Here is an 18,093-nt window from a genome sequence, read left to right on the forward strand (position 1 = left end):
AAATTTATCTACGGAGAAGGAAGAACGTTTTGCTTTTTTGTTAGCCCTGTCACGTAGCATGAAATCTGCCTGTGAGAACAAAAATGAAAGGTAATTATAAGCTGCAATGTATTAAAATGGGAACTGTTTCTTTTGAAGTGCTGCTTAGATCCATGCTCACGGTCTGAGGCCTTCGTAACAATCCGTAAGGGAGCTGAAAAGCACACTACTAAACTTGCAGGTAGTATTGAGAAAGAGAATAATAGCAAATGAAAGATTTCTTGAAATGTGTGCTCACCCATCCTCCTAGCTCCAAAGGAGCCTCAAACCGTTTGCGACAAATATGTTTTAAAACCTCTGATGCTGAAGGGCATTTGGCAGTGTAGGCTTGTACGCGGGGGTATCACTCTATTTCCTGTAGCTGCTCTAAACCAGTAGGTCCCTGCCTCGGTCTGCGATAAGCCTTGCTGCTGCTCATTTCAACATGCATGCGTATACACACACGCCCCTTCCCCATCTTCACGAGTTTGTCTTTTCTTTGCTGAGCCACGCAGCCTCTTCCTAGGCTCTCGCTACCAACTCCTGCAGTCACGATGCGGACCCTAGGCCAGACAGCGAGCCCCAGCATGCTAGCTCACGCCTCCAGTGTGGGGAGTGGTGCCTTGGATTAAATTTAGCCTGTCAGTCAATCAACTCTTCCTCTGTGGCCACGTTTTCTAGAGCACTGTTCATCTGTCCCTGCATTCTCCTGGTGGATCCCATGCAAAACTCCGCAGGGTGCTCAGCTGTGGCACTAGCCGCACCATGAAAAGTTTATTTCCTATTCCTCGGAACGGTTGGTTCTATTTATATGACCTGTGAAGGGCTCCTTTTTGCAGTAGAATGATAACTCTGACTCATTGCTAGCTTGTGAGTTGTCATAGCCACTAGATCTTTTCCTGCAGTTTCTATCTCCATTTTATCATTCTCTGACTTGTAATTAGCATTACCAGAGAAATTTGCACTTACGCCTTCAGAATTATATCCTGCTTTTTTCAGACCCTTCACACAGATTTGTGAATCTCGAATTCCAACCCAGTCTCTCCCAGTTTAGGATTGCCTGCAAATTTAATAAGCATATTCTGTTCTGTAATCCAGTCCATCAGCGAAGACACTGAATAATTTTAGATGTGGGACAAATTTTTTTGTGGAGTGCTTCAGAAATCCAGGGATGCGATTTGTAAGACATGTCTTTTTTTTCCCTTGTGTTTTCATAGTTGATGAGGCTGTGACTGCCAGTCCTGTGTCATCAGGTGTGCAGGCTTTGTTACAGAAGACCAGTACAATCAGGGCTACGTTCGTAGGGCTATATAGGGCTAAGTCTGTAGGACTACAATTAAGACTATAGCTATAATGATGTCAAAAGCCCTTGACTATGGCATCATCACCTTTTGGAGGTATCTGAAGCTATTAGGGTCTCTGCAGTTAAAGCAGTGTTGGAACCATGCTGTCTTTGGAAAGATGGTATTTTTATTTATTTGTTTCTGCTCTAAATACGTGTACGTGGAGAAAGTGTAGAAGAGCTGGGAATGAACCCAAAACCTGTAAGGTGGGGAGACTCTGTGTGGTATTTTCTGAGTTAAATTTGTTTTTGTAAGAACACTCACAAAATTTATTAGAGCAGAGGTTTGTTTGGGCAGCTGCAATGCTGAGAAAGAATTTGCAGAAGCCCCTTTCACCAAATGTGGTGTAGTAGAAATTGTAAGGCAGTATGGGCTTGGACTGTGTGTGCCAAGGTCTGTCTGGGGGCAGCTGTCAGAAAACAGTGCCAACCAGAGCAAATGGGGATGCTATTGGAAACGTGGGTAATCCACTACCGGCTAAAGTTGCAGATCAGGAAATGGATGAATTTCCTGCAATATAGTCGTACTAAAAATACATTATATTACTTGATTTAATCTCAGGCACTTGTTAGTATATACTAAGAATGATGTTGATGATAAACTAACAGCATATTTGGAAGACTACCCAGAGCCACCTTAATATTTCCTGTTCTGAAGCTGATTTAGCAGAACGCATGATACAGATAACGGTCCTCCAGCCTAAACGTGAAGCAGGTGGAGAGACTGCGGTAGACATCAATGCTACAGAACTGAGGAAGGTACTAACAGAAACCCAGAAAATGGTGGGTTCAGACTCTGGTTATTGACAAGATCTTTTTACAAGTGTTCAGAACTGATAGTGGAATTTGTAGATTTTATAAAAACAAAGTATCACGGTTGATCTAAGAAAAAACAGGATTAGCAGGTCTGGCCTGCAGCCCTTTGCTGGCACTTGAGTTGTTCTCCTAGATCTTTTGCTTTTCTTCAGCAATTGCTTGCCAGGCTTCCAGGCTTGACACCTACTCATTAGGCAACAGATGGCATCGACCATGTATCCCGTATTTTATTATTCTTTCAATTTCAGTAATAGAATGTGTTGCTTTCTCTAGCAAGAAGATATTTATATTTTTCAAAATTATTCTTCACTTGAGCATGTTATCGTTAAAAAAGTTAAATTTGGGCTGTGTATCACAATGTGAGCTGATCCCAAAAGTGCAAAAATCAGGATGCTGAACCAAATATTCAAAATTTAAAAAACAGAATAAAACAAAACAAAAAACCTACCAAATCTTGTAGGTTTTGGCCATGTTCAGGTTCTTGAATTCCTCACACCTCCAAGTTAATTGGGAAAATTTAAGTTAATATATTCAACCTTTTATGCATGAAACATCTATCCTTAAAAACTTCAGCTGCCCCTTTTCCCCAGCCGCCAGAGTCAATCTCTGACTTCACCTGCCCTTGTATTTCATGTCCCCTCCTCATCCACGGCTTCCCTTCCACTGTTCCAAACGCAGCTCTCCAGCTCTCCCCATTTCACACTGCCATGAAACTTCTTTGTGGCTGAGCTCTGATGCATTTTGCATCCTTTTTTTGACTATTTGTAGAAGGAATGCTCTTAGCTTTGCCAATTCCTGCTGCTTCAGTACGGAGTAAACTGTTACTGCTGAGATCAGGGAAGCGCAAGGAGACTCTTTGCTCTGGGCTTTCATGCAGGGGCAAAGGGACCTCTTCTCCTAGCCTCTTGTGGTCGATACGGGAACTGTAGACCTCAAACAAAATTCTAAGAAGGTCTTAAATTTTTATTGGAAAGTTCAAAGTAATAGAAACCAGAGTTTTCCATGTCTGTGGAAAAGGTGGAAGCACCTGAGATCCAGATTGGAATTTTAGCTTGGGATGGGAACCTCCTGATTCCCCGTAGGGAATGAGAGCAAAAGGCTTTCAAGCTTACTGCTTCTCACGGGGCCTCCCGTCTGAGTCACCTATGTCTCAGGTGCACACCCCTACTGTCTGTCCACGTGTCCTGGGTGCGCTTGGCCTCGCGTTGTTTATAGACTATGTCAAAAGGGCTCACATGGGCCTTACCAGAAGATTCTACTTAATCTTTGGTACGTTGTGTAGGCCAAAACCTGCATCTCGCTGACCCTTATGCATACTATCATAAGCATCCCTGAAAGCAACCTGGTCTCATGGCACCCAAGAGGTTATTCTGAGGACTGCTGGCTCTAGAATCAGGACAGAAAAAATGAGGCAGCCATAAGCTGACCTGCTAGCCAGTGGCCTAGAAATTCAGAGTTTGCCTTGTTTTGGATGACATGGGGTCTGCATAGTTAAAAATCCTGCACTGTGAGAACTACTTACCTGACCTTTGCACCAAAAGTCCAAGAGGGTTTTGAGATTGGTTCCCTTAAAGCTTACAACGCACGAAACTTGTGGTACAGATTTGGCCAGTAGGTTCCCATCCCGAGGTAGCTAAATTTCCAGTGACTTCTGGCAAATCATGCCCTTGGCTTCAACAGTTTCTTTTCACGGTTTTGAACACATGCTCACTGGCTGAATAGAGGTGCTCCTATAAATTTACGACGTCAGTATGTGGAAGCGTGACCATGTGAGAATCTGTTCAGAACGGATCCACTCTGCTCGGAAGTAAAACTTTACCTAGATCAGTAAGTTACTGTTCCTTCAGTGCAGGACACAGTCAGGTGGTTTTAATGCTATGAGACAGCAAATAAAGTGGGATCATGTGCTTAGTTTGAAGTAGGATCTGCACTCCAGCTGACAATGTCAGTCTTGCTTCCTCAATTAAATGCTGGAAGAAATGCCGCTCTGTGGCTGCTGAGACAGCCAGCATGCTTTTAAAGCATGCTTTTTTCTTTAAACAAAGAACCATTAATTTATTTGCTAATATTTGCCTACTGATCATTCTAACAAAATGTATTAACTTCTAAGAAAAAAAAAAGACCTATGTTATTTTATCGGAGCCATATAGCTAACCCTTTGCAGAGGCTTGTTGAGTACTTCAGGATACACTTGCTAAGCAATAACCAAGAATTTGATGTAATTTATGATTTGCAGTGATTACAGTTTCTGAACTCCCTTTGTGCTGCCCTGTACACACGATTCTCCTTTCCAAAAGTCAAAGTCTAGCGTGCCCTGTATTGAGAAATAAAATTATTTTGGCATCAGCTCTGGTACTTTCCGTTTCCCACTTTCCTGGGACTGGGAAGCCAAAGAAATCCTATATCCTATTCTGTAAGGACATCCTTAATTTAGAGTAATTGATTATGCAAATGTATCCATTAAATAATTTGACTATGTTTTCTGAGGAGTGTTTCCTGGGTCACTGAATCCTGGCCCTCCCAGGAAACTGTATGTAGAGTTCCTCTTTTGAGCTGAGCATGCTCTGTGTTATAAATAATTAAGATCTGGTGAATGAGATCCTTTTTCAAGTCTTGTTAAACTGAAGCCTAAATTAATTTATAAGCAGTTCATACCCAGTTGTTCTGCACTGACATCATCACCCTTTACACTGTATACTTGTCCGTTTGGGTTTCAGTGTTGTCTTCCCTAAGTGCTGACAGAGAGCTGTTAACCCTTTACAGCCCTTTTCTTGCTAGACTAAACAGACCTGTCTTTGGTGGTCTCCTCCTTTGAGACTCCTCCTTGGCACCCTGGTCATTCCTTGCACCTCTTCCAGGCTGAACTCGTGTTGAATACGGGTAACTAAAATCGTGCATAACATTCCACTTGCCGTTCACCTCCTGTATATAAGAGGTGAGTAACCCCAGGGGAGGTGAGGGATGGTGGTTTGAAACAGACGGAGCCCAGATTTCCAGGAAGTTATAAACTACAATCTTCAGTGTTGGCTGTAAACTGCCACTGAAAGAAGCTCTACTAAGACATGAGAGAATAGCTTGTGTATAATAAAGATATCATGCGTCCCATCAGAGTGTGAGCATCGCTGAATTGATTTTTTTTTTCAAATCAGTCTTTTGGTGAAGGCTGCTTTGATTGCCCTGGGTCTAGTAGAGCTGCTCTTTCTCTCTCTTGGCAAGTTCCACTGGCACCAGTTTCTCTCTGCGCTGGCTCATCCAGCACAAGGGGGTCTTCACGTATTTCCTGGAGAAGCGAAGGGAAAAAAAAAAACAAGAAGGTTTGCCGTTGAACGCAGCCGGCAGAGCGCTCTCCCTGCTACCTACCGCCTGCCGCCAAGGGCACGGGCGTCCGGCAGGGCAGCTGCGCAGGCTGTCCGCGCCTCGGCGGACCGCCAGAGCACCCCGGCCCGGGGACGCGCCGGCCGCCCACGGCGCTTCCCCGCCGGCCCGCGCGGGGGCGGCTCCCCCCCGCCGGCTCCGCTCCTCCCGCGTGGATTTATGCCTCCCTTTAAAGAGGAGGGAGAAGGGGGTGCGCGGGGGGAGGCTGGACCAGAACCGCCAGTTTCTCCGTCCGTGAAGTCCCTGACGGCTGCGAGGGAGAGCCCCCGCGGGGGCTCCGGCAGCACAGTCAGCTCCGAGCTTCCTGCGCTGGGATAATGCCTTTTTCCTAGCCCGTAAACGAGCTCCTTCAAGCCCGGCTGAGTTGCAGCGTAGCTTTTAGAAGAAAAAAAATATTCTCTGGTAATCTAAAAACCCCAAATATAGGATGACCCATCACACCAGGCTCTTCACACGATAATTACTTCCACTGTCAGAAAGTACATGTCTTATTTTCAGTTTGACTATTTCCACCTGTGCCTTCAAGCCTCTTTCTCTGGGTGTCATTTGTCTTACAGTCAGGCAGCAGCCGGCTGGCAGGCTGTCAGCAGGGAGAGAGGGAGGGAGTCTGCATGGCCCCGTCAAGCCTGGCTGTGTGGATGAAGCTGGGGATGCTGCCTCACCTGTAGCAGCATGCCACCGGCTGTGGTGAGGGCTGACTCTCCTCCCAAGCCATCAGCCCTGCAAAAATGTTGCCCACTAAATTGCTTCCACTACAATTTCTTTATCCTTTAATTCATTATGCTGACAACTTCTGAGATTACTCCAAAAAAGCAGGCAGCTGCTGCAAAGCGGCTCTTCAAACAGATCAGAAGATTGCTGCATTCCAAAAACCAGGGCTGCTTAGTTTTTTCTATAATTTTTATGGCCAAAAACAACTGAAAACAATGGGGGCAGTAACACATTGATAGCAAAAATTGCCAGTCAATTTATGGTCAATGACACCTGGCTTCGGAGATTGTAAGTAAGCAGCATGTGTGTGAGCAGACCATTTAATTCTGTTCTCTAAATTGATGTGATACTTCTGTTGAACATATGTAATTCCAAGGCCCTCTCTACCTCTGAGGGATAAGAAAAGATGGGTAGAGTCAAAAGACACAAAACCAGCCAGAATGGGTTATATTAAAGGGGGAGGCAAATGGCATTCACATCACCAACACACTCTCCCTCTCGTTGCTTTTCTACCCTTTTTATGCAATGAGGTGGGGACCAAAACTCATGCTGAAAGAACCGTTTTTGGGTATGAGGCCAGAGAGCCATAGAGTCTACAGAGCCACAGGACTCTGTAAATGCACACAAAAAATGCCCATCTAGAAGAGTTATCAAAACTCACATGGAGCCTTGAAGTATTTGAGATAGGGCCTCTCTCCTTCCCTTTTTCTTCGTGCAAGCCAAGACACACAGCCCTAAGTGGGAGAACAGAGTCACCCTCCTCTCCAGAACACCAGTCAGCAAAAGTGCTGGGGAGCCAGGTCTGGCTGCAGGTGTTCCTCACAGGGGTGCTGGTCGTCTCCAGGCATGCAGAGGAAAAGAAGGTTATCAGAAGTGGTCAACATGGATTCACCAAGGGGAAATCATGCTTGACCAACCTGATAGCCTTCTATGATGGTGTGACAGTCTGGGTCAATGAATGGAGAGCAGTGGATGCTGTTTATCTCGACTTTGGTAAGGCGTTCAGCACTGTCTCCTGTATCATCCTCATGGACAAGCTAAGGAAGTGTGGATTAGATGAGTGGGTGGTGAGGTGGAGAGAGAACTGGCTGAACAGCAGAGCTCAGAGGATCACAGTCAATGGGGCAGAGTCTGGTTGGAAGCCCGTAACTAGCGGTGTTCCCCAGGGATCTGTGCTGGGTCCAGTCCTGTTCAGTATATTCATCAATGGCCTGGATGAAGGGACAGAGTGTACCCTCAGGATCTTCGCTGATGATACAAAACTGGGAGGAGTGGCTGATACGCCAGAAGTGTGTGCTGCCATTCAGCGAAACATGGACAGGCTGGGGAGCTGGGCCGAGGGGAACCTCATGAAATTCAACAAGAGCAAGCGCAAGGTCCTGCACCTGGGGACGAACAACCCTATGCACTAGTAGAGGTTGGGGGCTGAGCTGCTGGAAAGCTGCTCTGTTGAGAAGGACCTGGGAGTGCTGGTGGACAGCAGATTGATAATGAGCCATCACTGTGCCCTTGTAGCCAAAAAGGCCAACGGTATCCTGGGCTGCATTAAAAGGAGTGTGGCCAGCAGGTTGAGGGAGGTTATCCTCCCCCTCTAATCCACCCTGGCCACATCTCACATCCAGGTGTGAGGCCACATCTGGAGTACTGCATCCAGTTCTGGGCTCCCCAGTTCAAGAAAGACAGGGAACTGCTGGAGAGAGTCCAACGGAGAGCTATGAAGATGATCAGGGGACTGGAGCATCTCTCTCATGAGGAAAGGTTGAGACACCTGCATTTGTTCAGCCTGGAGAAGCAAAGACTGAGGGGAGATCTTATCAATGCTTATAAATACCTAATGGGTGGGTGTCAAGAGGATGGTGCCAGACTCTTTTCAGTGATGCCCAACAACAGTACAAGGGGCAATGGGCACAAGTTGGAACACAGAAAGTTCTACCTGAATATGAGGAAAAAAATTATTTCCTGTGCAGGTGACAGAGCAGTGGCAAAGGCTGCCCAGGGAGGTTGTGGAATCTCCTTCCCTGGAGACATTCAAAACCCGCCTGGATGCGGTCCTGTGCCCCCTGCTCTAGGTGTGCCTGCTCAAGCAGGGGGTTGGACGAGATGATCTCCAGAGGTGCCTTCCAACCCCTACCGTTCTGTGATTCTGTGAAACCACCATCCCTTTAGGGCCAGCCCTTCAGCACCAATAAAATATTTGCTTGGCCACAGTGATCAACATGTACAAGCTCAAGCCTTGAGAGAATCTGATTTTTCCAGAAAAAAACAATGCAGTTTCCTTTTTTGTAGCAAGCAGCATTGAAAGACTTTATCCCTCTGGCACCTGGGGGATGTGCTAACATGCTTGGTACTTACTGTTTAGCTAGTTCCATGGATATTTGCTCCAAGGAGCATCCTTTCGTCTCTGGTATAAACACAATAACAAAAGCCAGGGATGCTAGGCTCATTATTGTGTAAATGAAGCACACCCAGGACAAGCCAATGAGCTCTACAAAGGAAGAAAATGTGTCTTTTTAAATTTTAAAATAATGTAACTTTTTTCTGTTGCCATGTTTTTATAGGACACAGCCCCTAATGCACAAGAGATGTTAAGAAGATAGGCTGTTATTCTTGTCTCACATATTTGTGCCTGGCCATAATTTGAAAAGGAGTGTTTCGCTTTTTCGCATAGTCCTTATGAATGAGAAGTGATGAGCCCAAACTGACCCATTTAGCACGAACCTATTGATTTATTTCACTTGTGGTCACTCAGGATGAAAACTCTGAGTAGCCATTGTTACTGGGTTGTGCAAAGGCACCAGGGGTCACAAGCACCTCAAATTTCCACCTGTGTCTGTTTTTGTTGCACATTCTTTCATGGAGCAAAACCAAGCTTTTTTCACACTGTGGTAGTTGTCCCAGCTAATCCTCCCCACCTGTCAGTTCCCAGTATTTCCACTGCAAGTCATGGATCCTGTGCCGGAAGGGGATCTAAGAGTGAACTCCTAATGGGGCTAGCCAAGAACTAGTGGTTTTCTGAGCCTACAGTCCAAGGGCAGGTAGGTCCTCAGGCTGAGGGATGCACTTTGCAGTCCCTGGAAAGTAAAGCATATATAAACCCAACAGGCTGCTGCAGCCCCCTTAGCCCTTTTGCCTGCTAAAACTAAGCCAGACAGATAGTTGAGACGTTTGTCAGTTGTGTTGTGAGCTAAAAATTGCAGTTGAAGCTGCTAATCCAGCCGGTATCTTCTGCACCAGATAACCTAAGTGCAAGTGCTGCTGGCCACTGTGACCTACATAGGTATTCATCTGAAGACAGAATTTCCAGTTCTCCCCTTCTGCTGTAGACTGGGCATGAATATTTGCTGGTAGTTATATACTTTCATAAATCCAGATTAGACCCAGCTAAACCAATAGAGATATTATGGCTTTGCATTCCTTGAAACTGAGACCAGAATAATGGCTAGGTGTGCATTAACAAGCAATGCTGCACAATAGGAGGGGGCCTTTGGGTGAAACAGTTAATGCTGAGGACCTGAGGTCTGCCCTGTCTGTTTTCAGTGACATTTCCTTAGGAATAGCCCTAGCCTGGTCCAAGGACTGAGCAAGTGTTGGCAGCTGGAGTGCATTCACTGTGCATTTTCTGGTTTGGTTTTGTTTGGTTTTTAGAAGAAAATATATGCTGATCATCACGTAAGTTACTACATGGTAGTCTACTTTCTCGCATTAAAACATGAAACATTTTTACCTTACCAAGACACTTTTTTCTAAGTGAAATTTTCTCAAAGCCAGGACGTTCCTGTGAAAAGGAATTGTTTCAGTGGGATTGTCTTTAAAAACATTTGATCTGAAAAGCTGTGGTCTGATCTAGAGCAGAACCTCCATTGACTTCAGAAGATGCAGGACTAAATCCTAAGTAATATATATGTTCAACCTCCTAAGGCAGTGGCATTTTTAAGAGCTGGGGTTCACAACCTATGGCATTGGTGTGCAAGGTGTTCTGATAGCCAGCACTGTGAGGCTGTAATTACTAGCATAAACTTAGAAAGTTGTGCTGGAAACAGTGGAGTTACACTAACAAATAGCACCTAAATGGAGATCTGAATTGGCTCCTGGGGCACCAGGGCTGCAATTTTAGCAATGTGGTTTGTATAGGAAAAATCCGTTTTGCCCACTAAAAGAATATTAACTTGGAAGGACACAGAGAAATCTTACCAGTTACAGTCAAAAATGTCAAGGAAATAAGGAGATTTATGCCCCAGTTCATGCTAGATGTCAAAGCCATGGCCCGTCCTCTGATCCCAACAGGGAAAATTTCGCTCAAGACCAGCCAGGACACTGAAATAGAAGAAAAAAAAAAAGATGTTGTCTTTGAAAGGATGGCATTCCTTGCTGTAAATTTAGGTAGTCCATGAATTCAGGTGAGGCCACCTGAAAGAATAAGGTGAATTTCCAGGATGTTAGGTTTGTGTGGGCCCAAGCCCCGGAGGACCACCCATCTCTGCAAGCAGCATGTGCAGCGGTCAGCGTCACCCCAGGGCATCATCCCTGCCTGGTGCCCTGTGAAGGAGCAGCAGGTGGCACCGACAGGCATCCCCAATGCACACGAATGGGGAAAGTGAGCGCTGGTTGCACATCTGTGTATGTGTCCTGGTTTCAGCTGGGATAAAGTTAATTTTCCTCATAGTACCTTGTATAGTGCTGTCTTTTGGATTTAGTATGAGAATAAAGTTCATGTCGATAACACGCTGATGTTTTAGTTGTTGCTAATTAGTGGTTACACTAGTCAGGAACTTTTCAATTTCCCATGCTCTGCCAGGTGCACAAGAAGCCGGGAGGGGGCACAGCCGGGCCAGCTGACCCCAACTGGCCAAAGGGATATTCCACACCATATAATGTCATGCTTGGTATATAAACTGGGGGGGAGTTGGCTGGGGGCAGCAATTGCTGGGCTTTGGTCAGCAGGTGGTGAGCAATTGTGTTGTGCATCACTTGCTTTGTATATTATTATCATTATTATCATTATTATCATTATTATCATTATTATTACTTCTTCTTTATTTTATTTTATTTTATTTCATTTATTAAATTGTTCTTATCTCAACCCACGAATATTCTTTTTCTCTTCCGATTCTCTCCCCCATCCCACCACGGGGAGGAGCGAGCGAGCGGCTGTGTGGGGTTTAGTTGCTGGATGAGGTTAAACCACAATAGTATGAAAGGGAACTCTTGACTAAATAACTCTGAAGTGATGTAACGCTAATGGAAGTGGGGCAGCAAACCAAAGTAATCTTCAGCCTTGTAGTGGCACTATGTGTTTATGCCACCTTATAAATCAACCTGACACAAAGAAGCAAGTTTGCTATTCCAGCTCTCTGCTCCATATAAATGAGATTGCTGAGGTATAAATGAAGAGAGAGGGCCTGATTTTTGGCTCCTTCATATCACACCACACCACAGATGATCTAAATGCTGTTGTTGCTAGCCCAGAAAAACAAATTCAGACATGAAGAGCTGGCTGTGTAAGCACATTGATAGCCAGAGGAAAAAAAAAAGACACCACATTTCTGCACCATTCCTGGTTATTTGAAAACCAAAAAAAACCCAAACCACAATTGTCTGCCCTTCTTCTGTTCATAAACAAGATGCATTAGCAAGAGGTTGCTGCATGGAGAGGCTGTGGATTAGCAGACAAGCAGCACAAGAACAGGGAGGCACACGTGGATGAACAGTGTCTTCAGACCCTTGGACATAGCCATTATAAATTGCTCCTCTTTGATGTTGTTTCTGCAAAATGACAGATTGGAGTTTCCTCAGGACACTTGCACTGGACAGTTTTAAAGTTACATTTTAAAAATAGGCTCCTGTATGTGCAAATGTGTCTCACACTGCAATATCCCTTTGGATGCTTGTAGGATTCCGGTATGGCAGTACTGGTAAAGGTAGAAAAGAAAAAAGGATCAACTGAAAGGGGAAAAAAACCCCTGAGCCTTGAGTCAACAGAGCAGATTTAAGCAAACTCTAGGTTTCTTTGTACCACAGATTTGAATTCAATTATGTTTTCTGGAGCTGGCCCAGTTGGTTTTTTTTAATAAGGAAAAATATAAAAAGCTTCACTCCCACAGTGGGAGTGACCTGGCAGAGTGGTGATTTTATTCCAGAGAATCAAGACCACACTGCGTAATGGCCTAACACTGTAGCGCATAGTCAAGTGGCACACAGTCATAACACCCATGTCTAACAGCAGCTGTAGAGAGGCATTTTTCATTTTTTTTCTGACTTGGATCACAGCAAAGTTTAATACAGTTGCTGCTGACAAGACAAATGTTGCTCTAAAGAAATGCCCTGGGCACGTTCTGGGGGGTGTCTACTCACGAGGGGGGAGCAAAGAAGAACAGGATTGGCTTCTCAAGTGGGTTATTTCCCTTGTCAGGCCAGCTAGCCCTGTGCCCAAGCAAATCCAGGCCCTGCCAATGCATGGGGATCTCATGATTGTATTTTGTTCCTCCTCAGTATCAGGGCTGTTGAAACCAGTATTGTTAGTCACAGCTAATACAACATGTCACAACAGGTAGTGATAGCCAAAATGCAAAGCAGCAAGAAAGGGGGACACCAAGGAGCCCTTCTGAGCAGTGTGTGCACAGCCCATGGAGTTTTTCTCCATACGATGGCCTGGCAGCCAGCGGCCAAGCGCTGCTGGAAAATGGTTATGCACCAGGACTGGCAAAGGAGATATTCATAGTCATGTTAGACAAGATTAAAATAAAGTTTGAAATAATTCAAACCTGCTTTCTGCTGGGCATAAAGCAGTCTCCAGGAAGAAACTTTTTCTGTGGGTACTTTGGTCTGTATTTGCTTCTTCTAGAATCTTGCGTTCAAGCAACTTGCATCGGCTGCTCAGGAAAGCGCTGTGTGATGGGTATCGAGTCCTACGCACTGACATGGCAGCCCTGCCGGGCTGGGCGAGCCCTGAGCTAGGTGACCTTCAGCAGCATTACAAGCACTGGGCAATGGCTCATGCTACAGCTGAAATATGTGGCACTGCAGCAGCTCCAACACCCTACACTTTTCCAAGGACAGACTGGCCCTTTCAGGCAAACTACAATTTGTCTGGAGGTTTGAAACATATTGTTTTCCTGTTAAGAAACCGCAATAGTTGAGAATCTGCATCAGCCACAATAGTGATTAGCTGCTCTTATTTCAACCAGTTATTTAGTTCAGACAGATCCCACCAACACACCAGATCTGTTCTTCATGTCTGCTAATGGTAGCTACTTCCTCTGGCATGGCCCTGACCTCGGCTTAGCTGGCGAGGAGTGGATAGGCTTACTCCCTGCAGAGAAAGAGCGGTTGTAGAAATCTGACACCTATTACAGTCTGTTTATCCCTTTGCCCAAGCTGAGGCAGTGATAACGATCGATTCTTTGCTTTTAGCACCTCTCTGGGATTGTTTTTACTATTTGTACCTTTGCCAAAAAGCAGCAGTTGCTGTAGGTACGGTGGGGATGTGGCTTTCTCTTGGGGAGCCAGTTACTAGGTTTGGGATCCCATTCAGATGACTACTGCTACCTTGTACACTGTGTGCATGCAGCACTGCAGAAATTTAACCTGCACACTCCCAAAGTCACAACAAAGTCAACTATAGGCTCTGCCTTCACCAGCCTAAGCAGTGGCATTTTACAGGGGAAATCAGACTAACCTTAAAATAGGGTCCAAATAACTGCCCCCCCACCCCCCACCCCCCAGCATCTGCTGTGTAATCTAACATTATTTCAAAAGGATGCTGTGATAGTAATCACATTGCACACACTCAGTAGTTTTCAGTGTGTGCTCCAGCCACCCGTGGCTGGTGTTAGTGGAATGGATGGTAAAAGAGGTGGTGCTTTCCATGTCAGATGTGAGTAAGAGACAAGGCTAAGGGCTCAGCATGAGTCGCTGCGCTAGATTCAACAACGGCAGGATTTGTTCATGCAATGGCTGCAGGTAATGACTCACCTTTGCTGACCTGCAGTGCATTGTATGTGGACAGCAGTTAAAAAAATTGTACAGTTGAATGGTCTTTTATCATAGTATAATCTAGAGAAAAGAGCCCCCCACTACAAATGCAGAAGAAAATGTTGCATTGGAACAGAAAGCTTAACTGCTTCATTAAATATCTCAGGAACTCGATGCCCTAATAGTCCTTGCTCAAGTAGGAAGAGCAGAGGATTCAGGTATACAAACAACCCCTTGACCAGGATGGTGTCATTCACCTCTAAACAAAGTCACAGGGGCTGTAAAGGCAGAAAACATAATAATAATAATGGAAGATTTCAGCTGCTCCCATTGAGGCAGAATAAATTGTGTAATGGAGCACAGTGCTGTGACTATATTTTAGGTGCCATAGAAGACGTTTTCTTTTAGCACTTTGCCTGATACTTAATGAGAGAAAAAAAGGTTAATCTCACTTCAGTGCTAAGCAGGGGTAGTTCAAGATGTAACTGTCATGAAGATGCTCTGTTATATTGGTTCAATATTCTTGTAGAAATGGAAGACCCAAGAGCTATCCAGATTTTGTTTCAAAAGAAGAACAATATTAGAAAAAGCCTGATTTCTATTAAGAAATTAAAAGGACAGTCAGGGTCAGTGGTGTTATGGAGAATGTTTGAATTACCTCATTAGAGGCTTAAATTACACATATGACCAAATAAACTAAAAAGAAATAGCTCAGCACACACAAACAACTGAATGAGGAAAGGTATTAGAAATAGAAATATGCCTTCCGTAAAGACATATACTGTGTCCAAACAGATGAAACGCAGTATAATTGCTGAAAAGTTATTTGCAATACCATCATCAGGCAGCCAAGTGTTTGGAGAGTTTGCTGGCTGAGGGGATGAGAGGCCAGGGACGGAGGAGGTGACACATACCAGTATTGAAGAAAATGTTCCTTGGAGATGCAGGAAGGGGTCACCCTGGTAGACCTCTGTACCGAGCTGCTGGCTGGAGCTAGGATAAAGCTAAGTAATCTCAGCTGGAAGAAGGAAAGGAGGATAAATACAGTGTCTTCAGGAAAAGCTGTCTGGTTTTTGTTGAGGAAAGCCATGTCTTTTTGAAAGAGTAAAGGAACATGGGGATTGAAACAAATGAGCCACTGTTCTTTTCAGTTTCAAAGAGCTTTGGTGAAGTGTCTTGGGATGGAAGAGAAGGTATTCATATAGATCAATAACTGTTTATAATAGGAAACAGAGGACAGGGCCAGTTTTCACAGTGGAATGAGATTACTAGATCTGCTCAGTATATTTCCAGATGTCTCAGGAAAGGGAGGTGAATGCATGTGCAAAACTTACTGATGGTACAAAATTATTCAGGGTAATAAAAATGAAGAAGGATCATAAAGAATTGCAAAAGGATCTCAAGGTATTGAGTACTTTGAAAAAATGACTCATAAAACTCCTTATCAGCACACGCAAGGTAACACATAGGGAGGAAACCAGCCACTGGTACCCACACCAGCATGCCAGCACTGCTGAGGACAGAAGTGCTGGAGCCTCTGTGGGCGGTTCAGGGACAGCATCAGCTCCCATAAGGCAGAGGTCATGGATGCGAACAGAGGCTTGGCAATTATTAGGAAGGGAACACAGAATGTGCCACTGAGCATGCCTGCTGTACCTCTGTGTTTGTCATGTTGCATGCAGATTTGGTCAACTCAGAACGTGTGCCACAGAGGAAAGTGTGTAATGGGCTCTGCAAAGAGCAGAGGAGTAACTCTTCAGCTTAAATAATGTACAGTGGAGGGAAACAGAATTGAAGTGGAGATGAACAGAGGAGAGGTTTTCATTACATTTTTAAAGATGCAAACCAAGAGAATCCAAGTGGAGTTGCCAAGGACAGAAGTTAGGTGAGGCAGGAGGACGTGCTTTTTTAGACAATGCATATTTCAACTATGGAACTTACTTTCAAAAGATGCTTCAGATGTGAAAAATGTTAGTGGGTTAAAATGATTAAATGCCAGGTGCTAAAACATCATTTCTCTGTATGGGTGGAAAAAAATACATCAAGAAATATTGTTAACGATAGTAAAAATAAATCCCCAACATTTTTCTTGAAGTTCCCTAAACTACAGGTAGGCAGAAGGACAAGCTGTGCATGCTGCATGGGCCTTTTCTTATGTATTTTCCCTCAGCATCTGCTACTGCCGATTGTTGGTGGCAGGGTAACAGACTGATTCAGTGGCCCTTTTGTTTGAGCCAACACGGCCAACTTAATGAGCTTTGTATTTGGGCCATAAGCAAAGAGATGTCTCAAACCCTTGTGTAACTTCTTCCTTACTTCCTTACTTCACAGCTGTGCAGTAAATTAAAAAAAAAAATTAAAAAATCAACAGACCTACATCAGAGAAGCAGAAAAATCTGACCATATCTGAAGTAGCATATGTTAGGACAAGTGGGATTTAATCCTTTTATCTCTGAGGCTGTATCAGAGTATATAAAAATTGTTGTCCAGTGTTTGTATGGTTTGCATCACTTGCTTCAGGGTACTCAGCATTCAAGTAGGCACATGTATGAAAAAGTCCTTGTTTTGACCTTATTCCTGCCAGAAGGCAGAAGCAAGTTGGAAGGTGCTCAGCAGCTTTCATTAATGAAATATTAGATTCCATTGGTATTCATTTGCTGCTTAGCATTTTTTCCTTTCCTATACCTGTACTGTGTGAGCTTAAGTTCTTTATGGTGAGATTTAGTAAGTGGCCGTTGCAATACTTGAAAGAATTCAAGTTTCTGAGGTATAAACTCTGGAAAGAGATTAAGTGAACTTACAGCTTAGGAGGGAAGTAGGCAGAAGTATGTAAGACTTTGAAAGGGAGGACTGGGTTGCTAGCAACACAACATCCAAGGGAAGATAAGGAAGGGATTATCCCACCACTAATGCAGGCAGACCATCTAAGAACATGTAAGAAATGATCAATGTTGGGAAGAATGCCAGCAAGTCACTGAGAAGCTGCCACAAGAGGAAGGAAGTCAAAGGACATGGCTAATGACTGGCTTTGCCAAGACCACATTTTTTCCAGGCTTATGAAACCCCACAGGTTTTTCATGTACCTGGTTTCTGGCTCTGCTGGGTATTAACATAAATAGCCAGATGGCCAACTACTTCTCACAAAAGGCCAGCTTCTGCGCTGGTTTGCCTTGATTTCAAAGGGCATGTTGCAGGGCATGGCACAAGTCTTTGCGGTGTGTATGGTGATGAGGTGTGTACCCACGAGGGCATGCAGCACTGGGGCAGAGCTGGGATTTGGGGTGGGGGGACCTGCTGCTATAATGCATCAGCACTGTCCCAGCACTGTCCCAGCACCCACAAAATGGAGCCCCTGCAAAGGCTTTCACAATAGCTCCAGTGAAGGAGAATTTGGTGGCTGGCAAAAGTGAGGGATGCTTAAACAGGAAAGAAGAGAGAGCAAGGAGGAGTTTGTTTTTTTCCAAAGCAGGTAAAAGAGATATGAAGCATGAAAGGTGGACTGAAACTCTGCCTATGGTTTTGTGCAAGAGGCCAAAGCAGACGATCGTGACTGGTATTAAAAATCAATGACTCCACTTAATGAGAGCCATTTGTCTCTCTGGCTCTGCCCTGTACTATGAGACTGAAGTGGCTGCTCAAAATTAAAAACTGGCAAATATGGAGCAAATGAGCAGCTATATTGCTTTGGAGACCATGTAAGCTGCCAGCAGAGTGCCAACCTGCCAAGGGTCAAGTCAAACACTGTGTACGCATATTAAAAGGAGTGGAATTGCTGTATTGCTGAGAGATAGGGGAGTCAGCGGAAGCCTCAGTTAATCTCATGCCTCTGGCTGCATCCTGTTCTCTGCGGGCGAAGGCAA

At 44.6% G+C, this 18,093-nt stretch overlaps 1 protein-coding gene across 3 annotated transcripts in view; it reads right to left on the reverse strand.

Annotated features, from left to right (window-relative positions):
• Positions 1 to 2,385: 2,385 nt before the first annotated feature.
• SLC2A12 (solute carrier family 2 member 12) overlaps positions 2,386 to 18,093 on the reverse strand; it is a 36,637-nt gene continuing 20,929 nt past the window's right edge. For 2 of the 3 annotated variants that reach the window (XM_075087677.1, XM_075087678.1), the window contains 3 exons: positions 10,454 to 10,576; positions 8,615 to 8,747; positions 2,386 to 5,456 (listed from right to left, as the gene is read on the reverse strand). In XM_075087677.1, the coding sequence (XP_074943778.1) occupies positions 5,360 to 5,456; positions 8,615 to 8,747; positions 10,454 to 10,576 (353 nt within the window). In that variant the 3' untranslated portion in view covers positions 2,386 to 5,359. The remainder of the gene's footprint in view (positions 5,457 to 8,614; positions 8,748 to 10,453; positions 10,577 to 18,093) is intronic. The other variant, XM_075087679.1, reaches the window with a different exon arrangement.

Source organism: Phalacrocorax aristotelis, chromosome 3, assembly GCF_949628215.1.
Source record: "Phalacrocorax aristotelis chromosome 3, bGulAri2.1, whole genome shotgun sequence".
Lineage (NCBI taxonomy): Eukaryota > Metazoa > Chordata > Aves > Suliformes > Phalacrocoracidae > Phalacrocorax > Phalacrocorax aristotelis.